The sequence below is a fragment of the Sminthopsis crassicaudata genome, chromosome 5, assembly GCF_048593235.1.
Source record: "Sminthopsis crassicaudata isolate SCR6 chromosome 5, ASM4859323v1, whole genome shotgun sequence".
Lineage (NCBI taxonomy): Eukaryota > Metazoa > Chordata > Mammalia > Dasyuromorphia > Dasyuridae > Sminthopsis > Sminthopsis crassicaudata.
In genome coordinates this window covers 286613113-286630127 of record NC_133621.1, presented here as the reverse complement: position 1 = coordinate 286630127, position 17015 = coordinate 286613113, and the positions used below count along the sequence as shown (strand labels likewise).

Genomic DNA, 17015 nt, shown 5'->3' with positions numbered 1-17015 from the left:
TCTTATTGCTTGTAGGAGCAATGGGTGAAAGTTAGAGACAGATTTAAGACTGCTATAAGGAAAAAATTCTTATAAATCAAAACTGTCATAAAGTAGAAGAAGGTGCTTCTGCAGATAATGGATTCCCCTTTATCTAGTGGTCTTTACCATAGGTTTCAAAGCAGTTTGTCAATTATCTTGTGGAGATTTTTTTTCTAAGGTAGAAGTAGGGTGAGATGGCTTCTAGGGTTCCTTATAACAATAGGATCTTAAAATCTCAGCAGTAGGAACTAATTAATCATTCTAGTTCTTTTCATATCTCCCAAAGAATTTCAACTATAGCATTCTTTATCAAGTCTTTTCTTCCATTGTGGGTATGGATGGGCATTTGTGTGAATATGGGCACATGCATGAGCAACACTTATTATCTGTATCAATAAGTGCTAAATTATAAAATGTTTTATCTACTTCAGATGAAGGTACCAAGATGAGAGATGACAGGGATCTATTTTTGAAAGTAAACATTCTAATTTCTCCTCCCATGTGAGTAGGTTCTTCCCTCTTGAGTGATTTGGAGATGCACAAAGCCAAGATACACACCCTACCATTCATCCTGGTGTTTCATACTGTTTTTCTGTTTTCTTATGGTTTCTTCAATATTTATGGACATAGCTAGTCTCTCCCTCACTAGATCATAAGCTTGTTGAGGACAGGAACTATATATAGTGCTCATTATCCATAAGAATATCTAGCTCATTGCCATGAACCTAATAGATACTCCTTGCCTTTTTGTTGAATTTTGAATACTTTATGAATGAATGCATGCTGAATACATGTTGGTGAAGTGAGGATCTAAAATCTGCTGCATGAAATTATTTAAGTCTCTTTAGTTTAAACACTCAAATGCAGAGAAGGTAGTGAGGAGGAGATCAACTTTGAAAACCTCTCAACCCAAACCCATTTGAAAGAAATGATTGTGACTACATACAAAGCTGGCACCTAATAAGAGCTTGTGGATTAATTAAATTTCATAATAAATGTATAATAAACCATTCTGTTTTGTTGCCTACTGATTTGATTTATATTTTCCCAAGGTCATAGCATCTTAGGTTTAGATTTAGAAGGAACTTTAAAGCTAGACCAATTATCTTACTTTTACAGAAAAGGAAAACTGAGTCCCAAATTGCTTAAGTGCTTAAAGTCACACAGGCAGTAAGCATCAAAGGTAGGCTTTGAACCCAGGTCTTCTGAGTCTAGTATCTAAGCTTTATCTGCTATCTCTCTCATGAACATGCTGACTGTGGTCATAGAGGTTACAAATGGAATTAGAAATGTTCAGATATTAGGTAAAAACATGAAACCCCAACCTTATGGCACATGAATCTCTCCCCATTTCTTATTTAAATGTATCATTACAGGGAAAATTTATCTCATTTTTCACCTTTTTCCACTTAGCTTTTTCCTCAACTGAACCTTTTCATCCACCCTCTTTGCTCAAGAAAATCAAGAAGGAGACTAGAGAAATAAAGAAAGCTCTCTCATGCTGTCAGAAAAGCATTGTGTTCTAATTAACAAACAGTGCTTGAACCCAAGTCTCCTTTATTAGATCTATTTATACATGCTCATTGCTATGAACTTGTCATTTCTCTAGGTGGTAATTAAACCACATTAATACTAACCTCTTGCACTGAGATGCTTTACTTTTCCAGAGGATTACATTTCAGAAAAGTGAACTAATGTGGTAAATATTTCTTAATTAACTCAAGGCTTTTCAAAAGCTTCTGAAAAGTAAACTGGTTTTTTTCCCTCCCTAATAATACTAAATGTTGTCCTTCCAAGGGCTTTGCTTTCTGACCATTGCTGTAATTTAGAAGATATTTTAAGTCTTCAGCTTTCTGCTCAAGAAATGCATTCCTGCATTTAAAAAAAATTGCTGGTTATTAAAATGATGTTTTAAAATTGGCAAGGAATCACCAGATTTTAGTCTTGGTCAAGTCTTCTAAGAGCCCCAAACTCATCTCCTTTTTCCAGCAAGAATATTCTTGATTACTTGACATAAAGGCTAAAGCAATGAGATGAATCTAATATGATGAGATTCCGTAAGGACTCAGATACAAAAAAAAAACTCACTCCATAAGTAATGAAGCATGGATGAATGGTAGCTCTGAAAATAATCTTGGGGCTTTAGTAGACTATAGTTTCAGTTTTAGTAGAGTACAGTGTCAGTATGCATCATAAGTGTCATGTATAACAGCTAATATGATATTGGGTTATATAGTTAAAGACGTGTAGCTTTTAGGAAAAGGAAGTACTGCTTCCATTGTACTCTGTCCTAGTTAGTCCTCATGTGGAATATTGTGTTTAATATGGAGCGTCGCAAATTAAGAATAAATATGGGCAACCAGGATAGTGAAGAGCTTTGAATCTATGACTTTTAAAGATTTTTTGAAGGAATTTGATATATTTGACCTATGGAAGACAGGAGAGTGTAATAGGGGTCCTCAAATATTTGAAAGGATTGTTATGTTGGAAGAGAATTCAGATTTATTCTGTTTAGTCCCAAAGGAAAGAGACAGGAATACTTTAAAGAAGTTGCAATGAAATCAATTTAGAATTGTTATCAGGAATAACTTTTTAATCCTAACATGTCAATTGAGATGACTTTTGAGAGGCTAAGATTTCTCACTTCTTCAAGGTCATTTAAAAAAACACATTTATTTAGTATTTTATTTTCCCCCAGTTACTTGTAAAAACAAACCTTAAATTCAGACTTTCAGTTCTTTTTCTGAGTATGGATAGGGTTTTCATCATTAAGTTCTTCTTGTATTGCTGAAAATAGCTGTCATTCACAGCTGATCACCTTAAAATATTGCTATGACTTTGTACGTAGTACATTTCACTTTGTATCAGCTCATGGAAGTCTTTCCAGGTTTTTCTGAGTGTACCTTGCTGAAAATTTCTTCTAGCATACTAGTATTCAAAATCATATATTATGGTTTTTTCAGTCACTCCCCAATTTAATTTCCAATTCTTTGCCCCTAGAAAAGAGTTACTATAAATGTTTTTGTACATGTAGATCCTTTTCCTTTTTTATTTTTTAAATATCTTTTGGGATACAGACCTAGTAGAGGTATTTTGAGGTCAAAGAGTTTTATAGCCCTTTGACTATAGTTCCAAACTGCTCTCCAGAATAGTTGAATCAGTTTACAACTCCACCAACAGTTCATTATTGTTTCATTTTGTCCACATCTCCTCCAGCATTTTTCATTTTCCTTTTCTGTTCTATTAACCAATCAAGTATGTATGAGGCAGTGTTTTCCTCTAATCAATAGTGAGTTAGAGCATTTTTCATATGACTATAGATAGCTTTGATTACTTCATCTGAACACTTTATCTCTTGATCATTTATTAATTGGAGAATGGCCCTTATTTTTATAAAATTTCATCCAGTTCTCTGTGTTTAAAATATGAGATCTTTCAAAGGATATGAACAGACAATTCTCAGATGATGAAATTGAAACTATTTCCACTCATATGAAAGAGTGTTCCAAATCACTACTGATCAGAGAAATGCAAATTAAGACAACTCTGAGATATCATTACACACCTGTCAGATTGGCTAAGATGACAGGAACAAATAATGATGAATGTTGGAGGGGGTGTGGGAAAACTGGGACACTGATGCACTGTTGGTGGAGTTGTGAATGAATCCAACCATTCTGGAGAGCAATCTGGAATTATGCCCAAAAAGTTATCAATCTGTGCATCCCCTTTGATCCAGCAGTGTTACTACTGAGCTCATATCCCAAAGAAATACTAAAGAAGGGAAAGGGACCTGTATGTGCCAAAATGTTTGTGGCAGCCCTTTTCATAGTGGCTAGAAACTGGAAATTGAATAGATGTCCATCAACTGGAGAATGGGTGTGTAAATTATGGTATATGAAGGTTATGGAATATTATTGCTCTGTAAGAAATGACCAGCAGGAGGAATACAGAGAGGCTTGGAGAGATTTACATTAACTGATGCTGAGTGAAATGAGCAGAACCAGAAGATCACTGTACACTTCAATAATGATACTGTATGAGGATGTATTGTGATGGAAGTGGATAACTTCAACAAAGAGAAGAGCTAATCCAATTCTAATTGATCAATGATGGACAGAATTAGTTACACCTAGAGAAGGAACACTGGGAAATAAGTGTGAACTATTTGTATTTTTGTTCTCCTTCTCTGGTTATTTTTATCTTCTGAATCCAATTCTTCCTGTACAACAAGAGAACTGTTCGATTCTATACATATATATTGTATCTACTATATACTTTAACATATTTAACATGTATAAGACTGCCTGCCATCTAGGGGAGGGGGTGGAGGGAAGGAAAGGAAAAGTTGGAACAGAAGTGAGTGCAAGGGATAATGTTGTAAAAAAAAATTACCCATGCATATGTTCTGTCAGTAAAAAGTTATCAAAAAAAAAAAAATGAGACCTTTATCAAACACCTTGTTTCCATTTTTTTTTCACATTTGCTGTTGCTAATTGTATTTTATTTATTCTATTCTCTCTCCTTTCATTTTGTTCCTTCTCAAGTGTTTTGCTTCTGACTCCCTTCTCCCTCAAACTGACCTCTATTATATCTCCCCCATCCCCTTCCCTTCCTACTTTCTATTAAGGTAAGGTAGATTTCTATAGCAATGAGTCTGTATGTTGTTCCCTTTTTGAGCCAGTTCTGATGAGAGTAAGGTTCACTTGCTGCCCCTTAACTGTCCTCTAACCACCCCTGCAAAAACTTTTTCTTGCCTTTAAGATAATTTACCTCATTCTACTTTTTCTTTTCTCCCAGAACATTCATCTCCCAATCTTTAATTTTATTTTTAAAAATATTATTCCTTCACTTTTAATTAACCCTTGGGCCCTATATCTATATATACTCTTTCAGACTGCCCTAATAATGAGAAAGTTCTTAAGAGATACAAGTATCATATTCCCATGTAGGAATATAAACAATTTAACCTGTTAAATCTTTTTTTTTCTTTTTTTTTATGTTTTTCTTGAGTCTTCTCAAATTTAAATTTGAGAAAGTCAAATTTAGTTCTGGTCTTTCAAAAGGAATGCTTCAAAATCTTCTATTGCACTGAATATGTATTTTTTCTCTTGATGCATTATATTCATTTTTTTCTGGGAGGTGATTCTTGGTTGTAATGCTGGCTCTTTTGCCCTTTAATCTTTTAATAAGGAAGTTGCTAAATCTTGTGTTATACTGGCTGTGACTCCACTATACTTTAATTGTTTCTTTCTGGATGTTTGTAATATTTTCTCCTTGACCTGGGAGCTCTGAAATTTGGCTTATTTCTGAGAGTTATATTTTGAGATTTTTTCAAGAAGTGATTGTGGGTTCTTTCTTTTTTAATTAAACCTTTTATTTTCAAAATATATGCATACATAATTTTCAATATTTACCTTTGCAAAACCTTATGTTCCAAATTTTTTCTCCCTCCCTTACCCCATACCCCACCCCTTGGATGGCAAGTAATCCAATATATATTAACCAAGTGCAAATATATATATATATGTATATATATATATACATATATATATATATGTATATATATATATATATATATCCACAATTATCATGCTGCACAAAAAAAAATCAGATCTAAAAGGAAAAAAATGAGAAAGAAAACAAAATGCAAACAAACAGTAACCAAAAATGTGAAAATATTATATTGTGATCCACATTCAGTCCCCACAATCCTTTCTCAGAATGCAGATGCCTCTCTTCATCACAAGACCATTGGACCTGGCCTGATTCACTTTGCTGTTGAAAAGAGCCACATCTGTCAGAATTTATCATCATAAAATCTTGCTGTTGCTGTGTACAATGTTCTCCTGGTTTTATTCACTTTGTTGAGCATCAGTTTATGTAAGTCTCTTCAGGACTTTCTGAAATCATCCTGTTGATCATTTCTTATAGAGCAATAATATCTCATAGCATTCATATACTATAACTTATTCAGCCATTCTCCTACTGATGGGCATCCACTTGGCTTCCAGTTCCTTGCCAATACAAAAAGAGCTACTATAAACATTTTTGCACATGTGGGTTCTTTTCCCTTTTTTATAATGTCTTTGGGATACAGGCCCAGGAGAGACACTGCTGGATCAAAGGCTATGCACAGTTTGATAGCCCTTTGGGCATAGTTCCATATTGCTCTCCAGAATGGTTAGATCAATTCATAAACTCTACCAGCAATGTATTAGTGTTCCCGTTTTCCTACATCCCCTCCAACACCTGTCATTATCGTTTTCTGTCATCTTAGCCAATCTGAGAAGTGTGTAGAGGTACCTCAGAGTTGTCTTAATTTGCATTTCCCTGATCAATAGTGATTTAGAGCATTTTTTTCATATGAATGGAAATGGTTTTAATTCCTTCTTCTGAAAATTGCCTATTCATATCCTTTGACTATGAATTGGAGAATGAATTTTATTCTTATAAATTTGAGTCAATTCTCTATATATTTTAGAAATGAGGCCTTTATCAGAACCCGTGGACATAATTTTTTTCCAATTTACTGTTTCTCTTCCAATCTTGTCTGCATTGACTTGTTTTTTTTTTGACACAAAGTCTTTTTAACTTATTATAATCAAAATTATCCATTTTTCATTCCACATTGTACTCTAGTTCTTCTTTGGCCACAAATTCCTTCCTTCTCCACAGAACTGAGAGATAGACTATCTTTTGTTCTTCTCATTTGCATATAGTATTATTTTTTATGTTTAAATCATGTACCCATTTCAACTTTATCTTGGTATAGGATGTTAGGTGTGGGTCAATGACCAATTTCTGCCATATAAATTTCCAATTTTCCCAGCAATTTTTTTCAAATACTGAGTTCTTATCCCAGAAGCTGGGGTCTTTAGGTTTATCAAATACTAGATTACTGTAGTTATTGACTATTGTGTCTTGTGAGCCTAACCTATTTTACTGATAAACTATTTCTTAGCCAATACTAAATGGTTTTCATCAAGAGTTCTTCCTATTTCTATTTTATTCTTGGGTTCTAGAATATTGAAACATTTTTTCCTTGCTAATTTCTTGAAAGATGATATCTAGGCTGATTCAAACCAATTCCAATTGTTCAGTGATCAAGAAAAGACCGTGGCAACTGTGTGGACCCAACATAGAATTCTCACTCTTTCTGTTGTTTTTGCTTGCATTTTGTTTTCTTTCCCAGTTTCTTTTTTTTTTTTTTATTCCTTCTTTATCTGATTTTTCTTGTGCAGCAAGAAAACTGTATAACTATGTATACATACATTGGATTTAACATATATTTTAACATATTTAACATTTATTGAACTACCTACCATCTAGGGTAGGGGGAAAGCAAGAATAATTTGGAACAGAAGGTTTTGCAAGAGTCAGTGTTGAAAAATTATCCACGCATATGTTTTATAAGTAAAAAGTTTTAATTAAAAAAAAGAAGAAAAACATGTCCAGGCTTTTTTTTTTTTTTTTTTTTTTTTTGATCATGGCTTTCAGTTAGTCCAGTAATTTTAAAATTATCTTTCTTGGATCTATTTTCCATGTCAGTTATTTTTCCAATGAGATATTTCACATTGTCTTCTATTTTTTGTCAATCTCTGTTATTGGAAATTGTTCTCAAAAACTAGCTCTACTTTCCTGTCTCATCTCATGGCTTCTAGTGAAAATAAGTAAATATTTGATGATTGATGATCTTGGGATTGGCCAAAAGATATTCTTATAATGAATTTTCATCACACATTATTAGAGGCTGCATATCCTAATGGGTACAAAGCTAGCCTGAGAATCAAGAAGACAAGTTCTGGTTCCATTTCTGAAGTGTTTTCAGGCTTTGTGATCATGGACAAGTCACTCAGGCAATTCTTTTTTATTGCTTGCAGTTATTTTATTTTATATTTTTGATTACACAAGTGCATTCACTTTTTACATATTTCCATATGAGTCATTGGAAGAATAAAATCAGAACAAATAGAAAAACTAAAACAAAAGAAAAAAAAAGGTGAAAATAATATTCTGTGATCTGTATTCAGCCTCCATAGTTCTCTTTCTAAATATGGATGGTGCTTTTTATCCAAAGTTGATTGGAATTACCTTAGTTCACGGAATTGCTGAGAACAGCTAAGCCTTTTATAGCTGAACATCACACAATCTTCTTGTTGCTGTGTATGATGTTTTCCTGGTTCTGCTTACTTCACTCAGCATCAATTTATGTAAATCTTTCTAGGCTTTTCTGAAATCATTGTATCATTCCATTACTTTCATATACCATAGCTTATTCAGCCATTCCCCAATTGATAAGCAGCCACTCATTTTCTAATTCTTAAGTCATCAAAAACAAAACAAATCAAGACAAAAACAAAAAACAACAACAACAAAAAAAAAAAACTGTTACAAACATTTTTTGCACATGGAGGCCCTTTTCCCTCTTTTATGATCTTTTTGGGATACAGACCCACTGCTGGATCAATAGGTATACATTGTTTGGGGAAAATGCTCCCAATTCAGGAACCATGACATGAATGAGAAAATGAAAAGGGGTCATACAGATAAGGGAGAAGCAGAAAATAGTAGTGTTGTGAAAACCCATAGAGAAGGAAGTATTGAGGAGGAGAGAATGGTTAATAGTGTCAAATACAAGCAATATATCATGAAGGATCAAGACTGACCAAAGTACCAATGTAGGATAGAATGTTCTCTGCAATTGATCACTTTAGAGCAAAGATTCTTGGCCCTGGAGTCTGTAAATTTGAAAACAAATATTTAGTTTTGAAAACTATTTCAGTGTAGTTACCTTCATAATTCTATGTATTTTATGCATTTAAAATTCAGTATATTTCCAATGAGACTTAAACCCAGATTTTTCTGAGTTTGGGCTACCTTTCATCACTAATTGGAATGTAAGTTAAATGATAGTGATCTGCAATTCTCATGGATGTGGCGATTTTCAACAATGAGATGAACCAAATCAATTCCAATAGAGCAGTAATGAACTGAACCAGCTACACCCAGCGAAAGAACTCTGGGAGATGACTAGGAACCACTACATAGAATTCCCAATCCCTGTATTTTTGTTCGCCTGCATTTTGGATTTCCTTCACAGGCTAATTGTACACTATTTCAAAGTCCGATTCTTTTTGTACAGCAAAACAACTGTTTGCCCATGTATACATAAATTGTATTTAATTTATACTTTAACATATTTAACATGTATTGGTCAACCTGCCATCTGGGGGGGAAGGAGGGGGAAAATTAGAACAAAAGGTTTGGCGATTGTCAATATTGTAAAATTACCCATGCATAGATCTGGTAAATAATATAGTGATCTGGCTTGTAATTGTTAAATAATATTGAGACTCAATATTGTCTTCTTCATTCAGATGATGTTTCAGTTGTCTTGCCTGCAGTTTTGAAAGGAGTTATACAGCTGGCTATCTTTTCAGATGTTCAACATGTCAAGTGGTACTGAGTATTTTGATCATGAAGCTACATCTTCTTTATTTCAGGAGTCCTATCCAAAGAAGAGGAATTATACACTGGAAATGGTGCCATCTGCTTCCCTCGATCCATTTTCTGCTGAAAATGAAAATGGCCTCAGTGACCTCACAGACACAGCAGTCACAAAGAAGCCTTGTTCCTTAGAAATAGCAAGGACGCCTTCCTCAAGAACAGGTAATAGGATCTTTGCAACTGTTCTCACCCAAACATAAAAGTATGAACTGAATGATTTCAGTATGTGTTGTTTGTATTTCCTTCTTGAAGAGAACCATGACACCAGGAAGATAATGTCAAGAGGAAGGGAGGGAGGGAGGGAGGGAGGGAGGGAAAGAGAGAGGAAGGACAAAAAAGGAGAAAGGAAGGGAGGGAGAGAGAAAGGGAAGAAATGAAGAAGAGGAGGGAGGAGGAAGGAAGGAAAGAATGGGTCAGCTATTGTTACTTACAGATCATTGTTTGTCCTTTGTTCTCAAAGAGGACCATGACAAGAGAAAGGTGAAGTCGTGATTTGCAAGTAAATTGTATTTAAATGAGCCATTTTGCTTCAGTGGCAAGGTATAGTCCTGGAGATGGCCCCCTCAGTATGTTCCGGGCAGATAGGAAGGCATCATAATAACTTAAATAGCATTACAATTTTGTAGCTGAAAGCAGTTCATATAAACTTATATGTATTGAATGTTAGCTTTACTTCAGAAGAAAGACTCTGGGTTTTATTTAACCCATTGGTCCTAATGCTACATAATAATACCTTGGAAAGAAAAGTGCTTGGAATCAACAGACATAAGAGTGAGTTCTGGCTCTTATAAGTGAACTTCCTTAAGTTTCAGCTAGATCATCTGAAAAGTGGAGTCAGTACTATTATCACTGACTACTTGTCAAGGGTAGAGTAAGGAATGAATTTTGTAGAATTTGAATTGAATTGAACACGAGCTTTTAGTCTTATTATCACAATCACTAACTACATATTTATTTCCTGACACTATTCTATATCTTTTTATGAGGTCGTAGTGATTTTGGGGAGTTCATGCCAGGAGGTGGGGAGTGAGGTCTGAGATCTGAAAACAGAAGCAGGGCATCTCGGGAGTGTTTGTCCCAGTCAGTCGTCCCCAGTTCTCCCGGTTGAAGGGCAGTTGAAAATCTGAAGCTTGAAGCCTAGAGAAAACAGATCTCAGGAGCAGATTAAAAGTGGGATGTCATCCAGGGTTGAGATGGTGACATTTGGGAATGGGGCCTTTGCAGGAAATGCATCAGGTCCCATCTGTGGGCTGCCTTTAAGAATGCTGATAGCCTACCCAATACCAAATGCCCCCACAGCCCACCTGGCAGGAGCATAGAATGCCAAAGAAAAGTAGAAGAGAAAATGCTAGGAGCAAAAAGTTCTTGTCTATAGTAAAAGTGTTAATTGCCTAGAGTTTAGCCCTTTCACTCTGGATTTCTAGGAAAGCTAATTTCTCCTAGGGTGGGGTCAGGGTGCAGGGTGGTAGGATTAAGGGTTAAAGTGTGACACACCCAGAGAATCTGGCCTGGTAGGAGGCCTTGATTAGGTTTGCTAAGCCACTGATATCCTTTAGTTTAAAAAAAAAAATGCTCCAGAACCCGGGGATTAATGGCTATCCCAGGGTTAACTTAGGGCCTCTTCAGTTAAGAGGACATTTTCAATTAAAAACAGCCGCAGCTTTTTGTTGTGGGGCAGGGTCTGGAGGATAAGAGTATCCCATCCTGTCCCGGCTGCAGATCAAGATAAGAATGCTGTTAAGCTTTTCCAAATCTCTTTTAACTGTCTATCTACAAGTTTGTGCTTTTTAAAAAAATTCCTTTTGGAGGTTTGAAAAGAGAGTTGGCTCCTTAATTTCACTATAAAATCACTAAACTGGCTTAGGCAGAGATCCTGAGCCTCCCCCACTGCTTTCCCCACTCTTTATGAGGAAGTGGTGGAAGAGACTAGATAGGCTTAGTCTCTTGCTCAGAGCGAGAGCAAAGTAGAAGTTCCATCCATCTTACCTGGCCAAGAGGTGTTCGGGCTGTCCTGGTGGAGCTAGGGGGAACTGACCAAACCCCAGATTCTAGCCAGAGGGCAGGATGCTTACAGCGGAGTGGGCAGCTCAACCCCTGTACCATCCACCAAGCTTTGACTGTTGTGGTGGAAAGGCAGTTCCTCCAATGCTCCTCCTGCTCAAAATCAGGACAGGGACTGGGGAGTCTCCTCGGACAGTATCCATGACACCTACGCACAAATCTCTGGGGTTCCCAGCCTAAGACTGGGAGGGCACCCCTGCCCTGAGTGTCTTTCCCAGGAGGCAGAAGTTGCCCTGAGGAGAAAAGAGCTAGGAGTCTTAGGTTTTAGTTCAGGTGAGAGTTAAAACAACAACAACAGCTGTTTGTGACAGCAGAGTGGGAGAAATATGGAGGGCTCACAATTGGATCCCTGAAAGATTCGGGGGTCCCCAGAGTAGCCAGGTTTCTCCTTAGGCTGGGAGGAGTTTCTGCTTTGGAGGAGACACTTCTACTGGGATGCTAAGACTTCTGGTGGGTGCAGGGAGATTGAATCCCAATTCAGCTAATCTAATCAGTGTTCAAGTTTTTAAGTTTTGAGATTTTTTCTTAAGCCAAATGTAACAAGCCCCAAGCTTTCCTAAGTCTATAGCTTTTCTATTCTCTGTAGGTGTCCCTAAGAGAGAGAAAAATGTGACAAAAACTTTAATTTTTGTCAAATCGCAGTTTTGTGCCATGAGTGTTCTCAGGCAAAAACTCTGCTGAGGTACAAGGCCTCAGACAGCTTAACCGTGCCCCAGGGAGTCAAGCTGTCCCCTCACTATAGAAAGAATGGGGTGGTGGCTTACCTGAGCTGGAAAAAAACTCATGAACAGTCACCAAGGAAAGTCAGCAGTCACTAGAAATACTGAAGTCTTTGACTTTCTAGGGAAAAAAAGCTTTAGTGTTCAATAGCTCCTCCACTGACTCTAGACAGAGTGTCCCTGATACTATAGCTCCTTGTCCTTCTCCAGAGAAGGACAGTGACAAAATGCTCCTTGAGCAAGGGAGAATTGTCAGGGACTAGCTATAGAATAGACAATGAGTCTAGAGAGAGAGGCCACAGGAATCCCCACAAGGGAATTCTGCAAACTAGAGAAAAAACAACAAGAAAGGCTTTTTTTACCTTGTCCAGATTTTGGGGGGGTTCTGTTTGGTTGCCAAAAGATGGTGTCTAGTTTTCAGGGATCTGTTCAGTCAGGGAACCAAAATATGATGAGTTTAAGTTTTGGGGTTCTCTTTTGTCAGGGAACCAAATGATGAGGCCCAGATTTAGGGAACCAAAATGAGATTAGGGTCCCTGGTGGTCGGAGAGTTAAATGATAAGGTCTAGTAGCAGATTTGGGGGTTCAGGGAACTAAATGGAGATGTTTGGCTCCTCTATACCCCTTTGGGATTCAGCACAAGGGTAAGGAGTTTTGGGGAACCCTCTTTTGGTCGTGCAGAGATTCTCTGTAAAGGAATTTATAGACCCCAAAACCTAGATTGATAAGAGGTTTATTATAGGGATTGGGAAGTCAAGTTTCTAGTAAATCCTGACAGAGAGGCATAAAGTCTCATTAGGGAAATAGGTGAGGATAAAGAGAGAGCAACACTGGAAGAGAATATTATTCCAGTGGGCAGAGGTTTCCTTGGCATGGCATGGCATAGCCATCAGGTCCTCTGCAAGGAGTTGTTCCAAGTTGGCTCTTTTTATCTACAAGCTTCCATCTTGGGCTGGAATTTGAATAGAATTGAATGAGTTTAATTTAATAGGGTTAGACTTCTTTAGCTCAGGACTGAATCAACCCCACCTAGACAACAGAATGAAGCTGTTGTTACTTGTTTCCTCAGGTGGGGTTCCACAGACACAGGGTCCAAGGAGAATTTCTCCTTCAAGGAGTTTTAGAGTTTCGGGGTCCCTTCTTCAGTACGACAATAAGAAAGGAGTTAATAACACTTAATTGTACTGTAGGAGTACCAGGGAACAGAAAAAAATATACATATAAATCATGTGTGTGTGATAAGTATATGCAGAAATGAATGAAAAATATAAAATTATGGCTTTGTCATATGAAAATAGTGGCTGGAACACTAAAATATAGAATGAGTGAAGGTTAGAAAAGAATGCCGAGAACAACAAGGGTTTGTTTTTTTTGTTTTGTTTTGTTTTTTTTAAAACCTATCCTGAGGTAAAGAAGAGGATCAAAGCAAGATGGATTGGATAATGGATGCATGGATAAAGAAAAAAGCACAACTTTTATTCTGCTTTCATTTCCTCTGCCAAGTACAAATTCTGTGCTGGGAATAATACCACAAAAACTGTCTAATCAAAAACAATGTGAAAAGGAGGTAACAATAACGTATTTAGTTGTTATTTATTCCAAGTCACCAGATAGAGATGAAATCCATCCTAGAGAAAAGAACTAGTGTAAACAGCAAACTCTTGGTGATGTTGAAAAAATATGGGTGATGAAGGAAATGTGACAACCAAGAGAAGGACAGATCTCCTGACTTAAAAAAAAAAAAAAGAAAGAAAGAAAGAAAGGGAATGAAAACTACAAACCATAACTTGGTGAATTTGCCTTTGATTCCTAACAAAATTCCTCAATTGTGTCATTAAAAGTGAATATTTAGAAATCAAAATGATAAGAGGATGAATGTAGCTTCTTTAAAAACAGGTTATACCATATTCAACTTATTTTCTTTGTTGGTAGCATTACTAGAATCAGAATAATGCTTAAAATTTATTAAGATTTCAACCAAGCACTTGACAATTGTTGGGGGAAAGAACTATGGGTTGGACGTTTGGTCACTTAGAAGGCTTTAGAACTGAATCCAAAGAGTGGTCATTACTATTTTAATGCCAGTATAGTGCCCCAGGGACCAGCTTTTGTTTTCATATTTCTCAGTGTATACATCACTGACTTGCATGGAGACATAACTGGAACGCCTATTGAACTTGAAGATGCCATAATAATGAGGGAAAGGAAAGGGGGAACCCCATTTCTCAGAGCATAAATAATTCCATGAGGCGCAGTGTCCCCTGTAAAATGAATTTACAGGCCCGAAAACCTAGATTGATAAATAAAAGGTTTATTGTAGGAATTTGGAAGTAAAGTTCAGTTAGAAAGACGCCAGGGCCGAAGGTGGCCGCTGGGCAGGCAGGGACCCCTACATGGCTGGAAGGACACCATGTGTTGGCTGGGAGGGCTCTTCTCTTTTATACCCAAAAGATGATGAGTGGTACCCCTAAATTCTTGGCAGGCTTTTCAGTTAGCTCAGATCAGGTGAGGGCTGGGGGAAGCTGAGCTGAGAGTGGAGGGCTAGGCCCAGATATTCAGAAGGGTGCCTTTGACCAGGATTTGTGAATCAAGGTCAGCCATGGGTTGGGCAATTAGAAAGGAATCTTAAAGGGACCTCCACCCACATCAATAAGCTGAATCATGTTTCAGTCAGGATTTAAAATGAAGATAGATTTAAAGCAATAAATGATCTCAGAAGCCATCTCATTCATCTCTTGCCTCTCACAGATGAGGAAATTGAGATCATGAGAGATTATTACTTGCTATTGCTAGTGACCACTGGAGGAGTAATTTGAATTCAGGTCTTTTTGATTCTAATTCCAGCTCTTTATCCTCTCTGTTGAAAACTACAGTGGTAGGTCAAATGTAAAGGGGGGAAAACAAATTAGTAAGCATACATTATAAAAAGCCTACACGTGGGGAAAGTGGTCAAAAATAACAACTTGGTCCAGAGCCAAAGACTCTATTTACTATTATCAGTTGCCCCCAGGCAGCCTCAGTGTCAGAGATCTTGCCTTAGGCCATTGGCAGCAGGTTTTACCTTTCTGCTTACTTCATTTTGATATCTTTAAAGGGATATCATGTGAAGGGATATTTTTTTTTTTTTTTTTGCATCATATTAGGTGGCAGTGTAAGAAAGGACTAAAGATGGAGAATCACAGAGCTGTGAAATCTTGGCTTAATATTACAACTTTCAACTATGAGACTATTGGAAATTTCTTTTAAAAAGGCATTAGGTAATGAATAGACTGTCTCATGAGGTGGTGAGTTCTCCATCCTTGGAAGAGTTGCAAAGGAGGCTGGACCATTGGGTGTTAGAATGTTAATGAGGGATTCCTGCATCAGATGGAAGGTAACATATCCCTACTTCTCTTTTACCTCTATCAAAGAAATTATATTTCTAAATTGTTTCAAACACCTTAAAATATTATCTTATTTTGCCAACAGTTATCAAAAATACCGATCTAAAATATAGCTTGGAGCTTTAAATTTAATTAAAGCATAACTCCCAATTAAAAAAAATATCACTGAGTGTTATATCCAATTGCTCAAAAAAAGTGTTGCATTTGTAATTACAATATGCTTCATAAATTATTGCTCTGAAACACACTGTATAACTTCACTTAGCCTCCTTAAGTCCCTATCTATAAAATGAGGAATTAGGCCTAAATAATCTCTAAGGTACTTTCAGATCCAGATTTGTTAGCCCATAATCCTATTTTGAGAATTTTGATACCAAAAAATTATTAAATAATATCTTCATGGATAGTCTTTTCTGCAGATAAAAAGAGAAGAGTATGAAGAAGGCTGCCTTTGCTCTTAAGACTCATAAATTTTTGTTACATATTTCTTGGGGGAAAAAGAGTATACATTCATTTCCCTTATAGTCTCTAAATTCCATCCATACTGATATAGTTGCTACTCTCTATGAATTTTATTCCATTTTTATTCCATCACTTCTCTTTTTTTGCATAGTTTTTCTCCCATGCTTGGAATACTTTTTCTTCTTTACTTCTACCACCTGGAAATCCTAATTGCCTTGAGGTTCAGGAAAAGTTCCATCTCCTACAAGATGCTTTGAAAAGAAAATTTTTGGTTAATGTTTCTTCTAAAAATGATTTAAATTCATTTTGTACTTAGTAATATGTATATGTTGTTTGCCTTTCACCATAATAAAAGACAAGCTCCTTGAGAGCAATCTTATTCTTTTATTTTATTTTTCCTTTTTTCATTACCTAGGACATGATAAGCACTTCATAAATGCTTTTTAAGTGAAATTGGAATTTTTCACCACCGTGAAGTTACTTTGAATTTGTGTTCCTTCTTTCCACTGTCATTTTATATTTTTGGAAGTGTATAGTTAAAGGTTTTTGAAGGGACTGCTATATGACTACTTTATTATATCATCTCAGTAAATACATTTGTTTTGGGCTGTTTTTAATCTTCTGCCAGGCTTTTAAAGTTGTGATAGGGCTAATAAACTTTAATTTTTGGAATGTGAACCAACAAGTCTAAATCCCATGGGCATTATTCCTTCTTTGGGCAAGGTAGCCTAGAAGAAGTACTATATACATTTGAGGTAGAACAATCAAAAGTCTTCCTATAGCATGTAACACAGAAACTCAGCCATGAAGACATTTGTGTTCTATGGCACATCAAAAATGGCTCCCCTCTAGTGATAAT

General features: G+C 36.4%; 1 protein-coding gene across 16 annotated transcripts in view; it reads left to right on the top strand.

Moving 5' to 3' along the window:
- The window catches only part of ANKS1B (ankyrin repeat and sterile alpha motif domain containing 1B), a 1348742-nt gene that overhangs the window by 425611 nt on the left and 906116 nt on the right, over window positions 1-17015 (top strand). For all 16 annotated transcript variants that reach the window (XM_074267164.1, XM_074267169.1, XM_074267161.1 and 13 more), the window contains one exon: window positions 9528-9693. In XM_074267164.1, the coding sequence (XP_074123265.1) occupies window positions 9528-9693 (166 nt within the window). The remainder of the gene's footprint in view (window positions 1-9527; window positions 9694-17015) is intronic.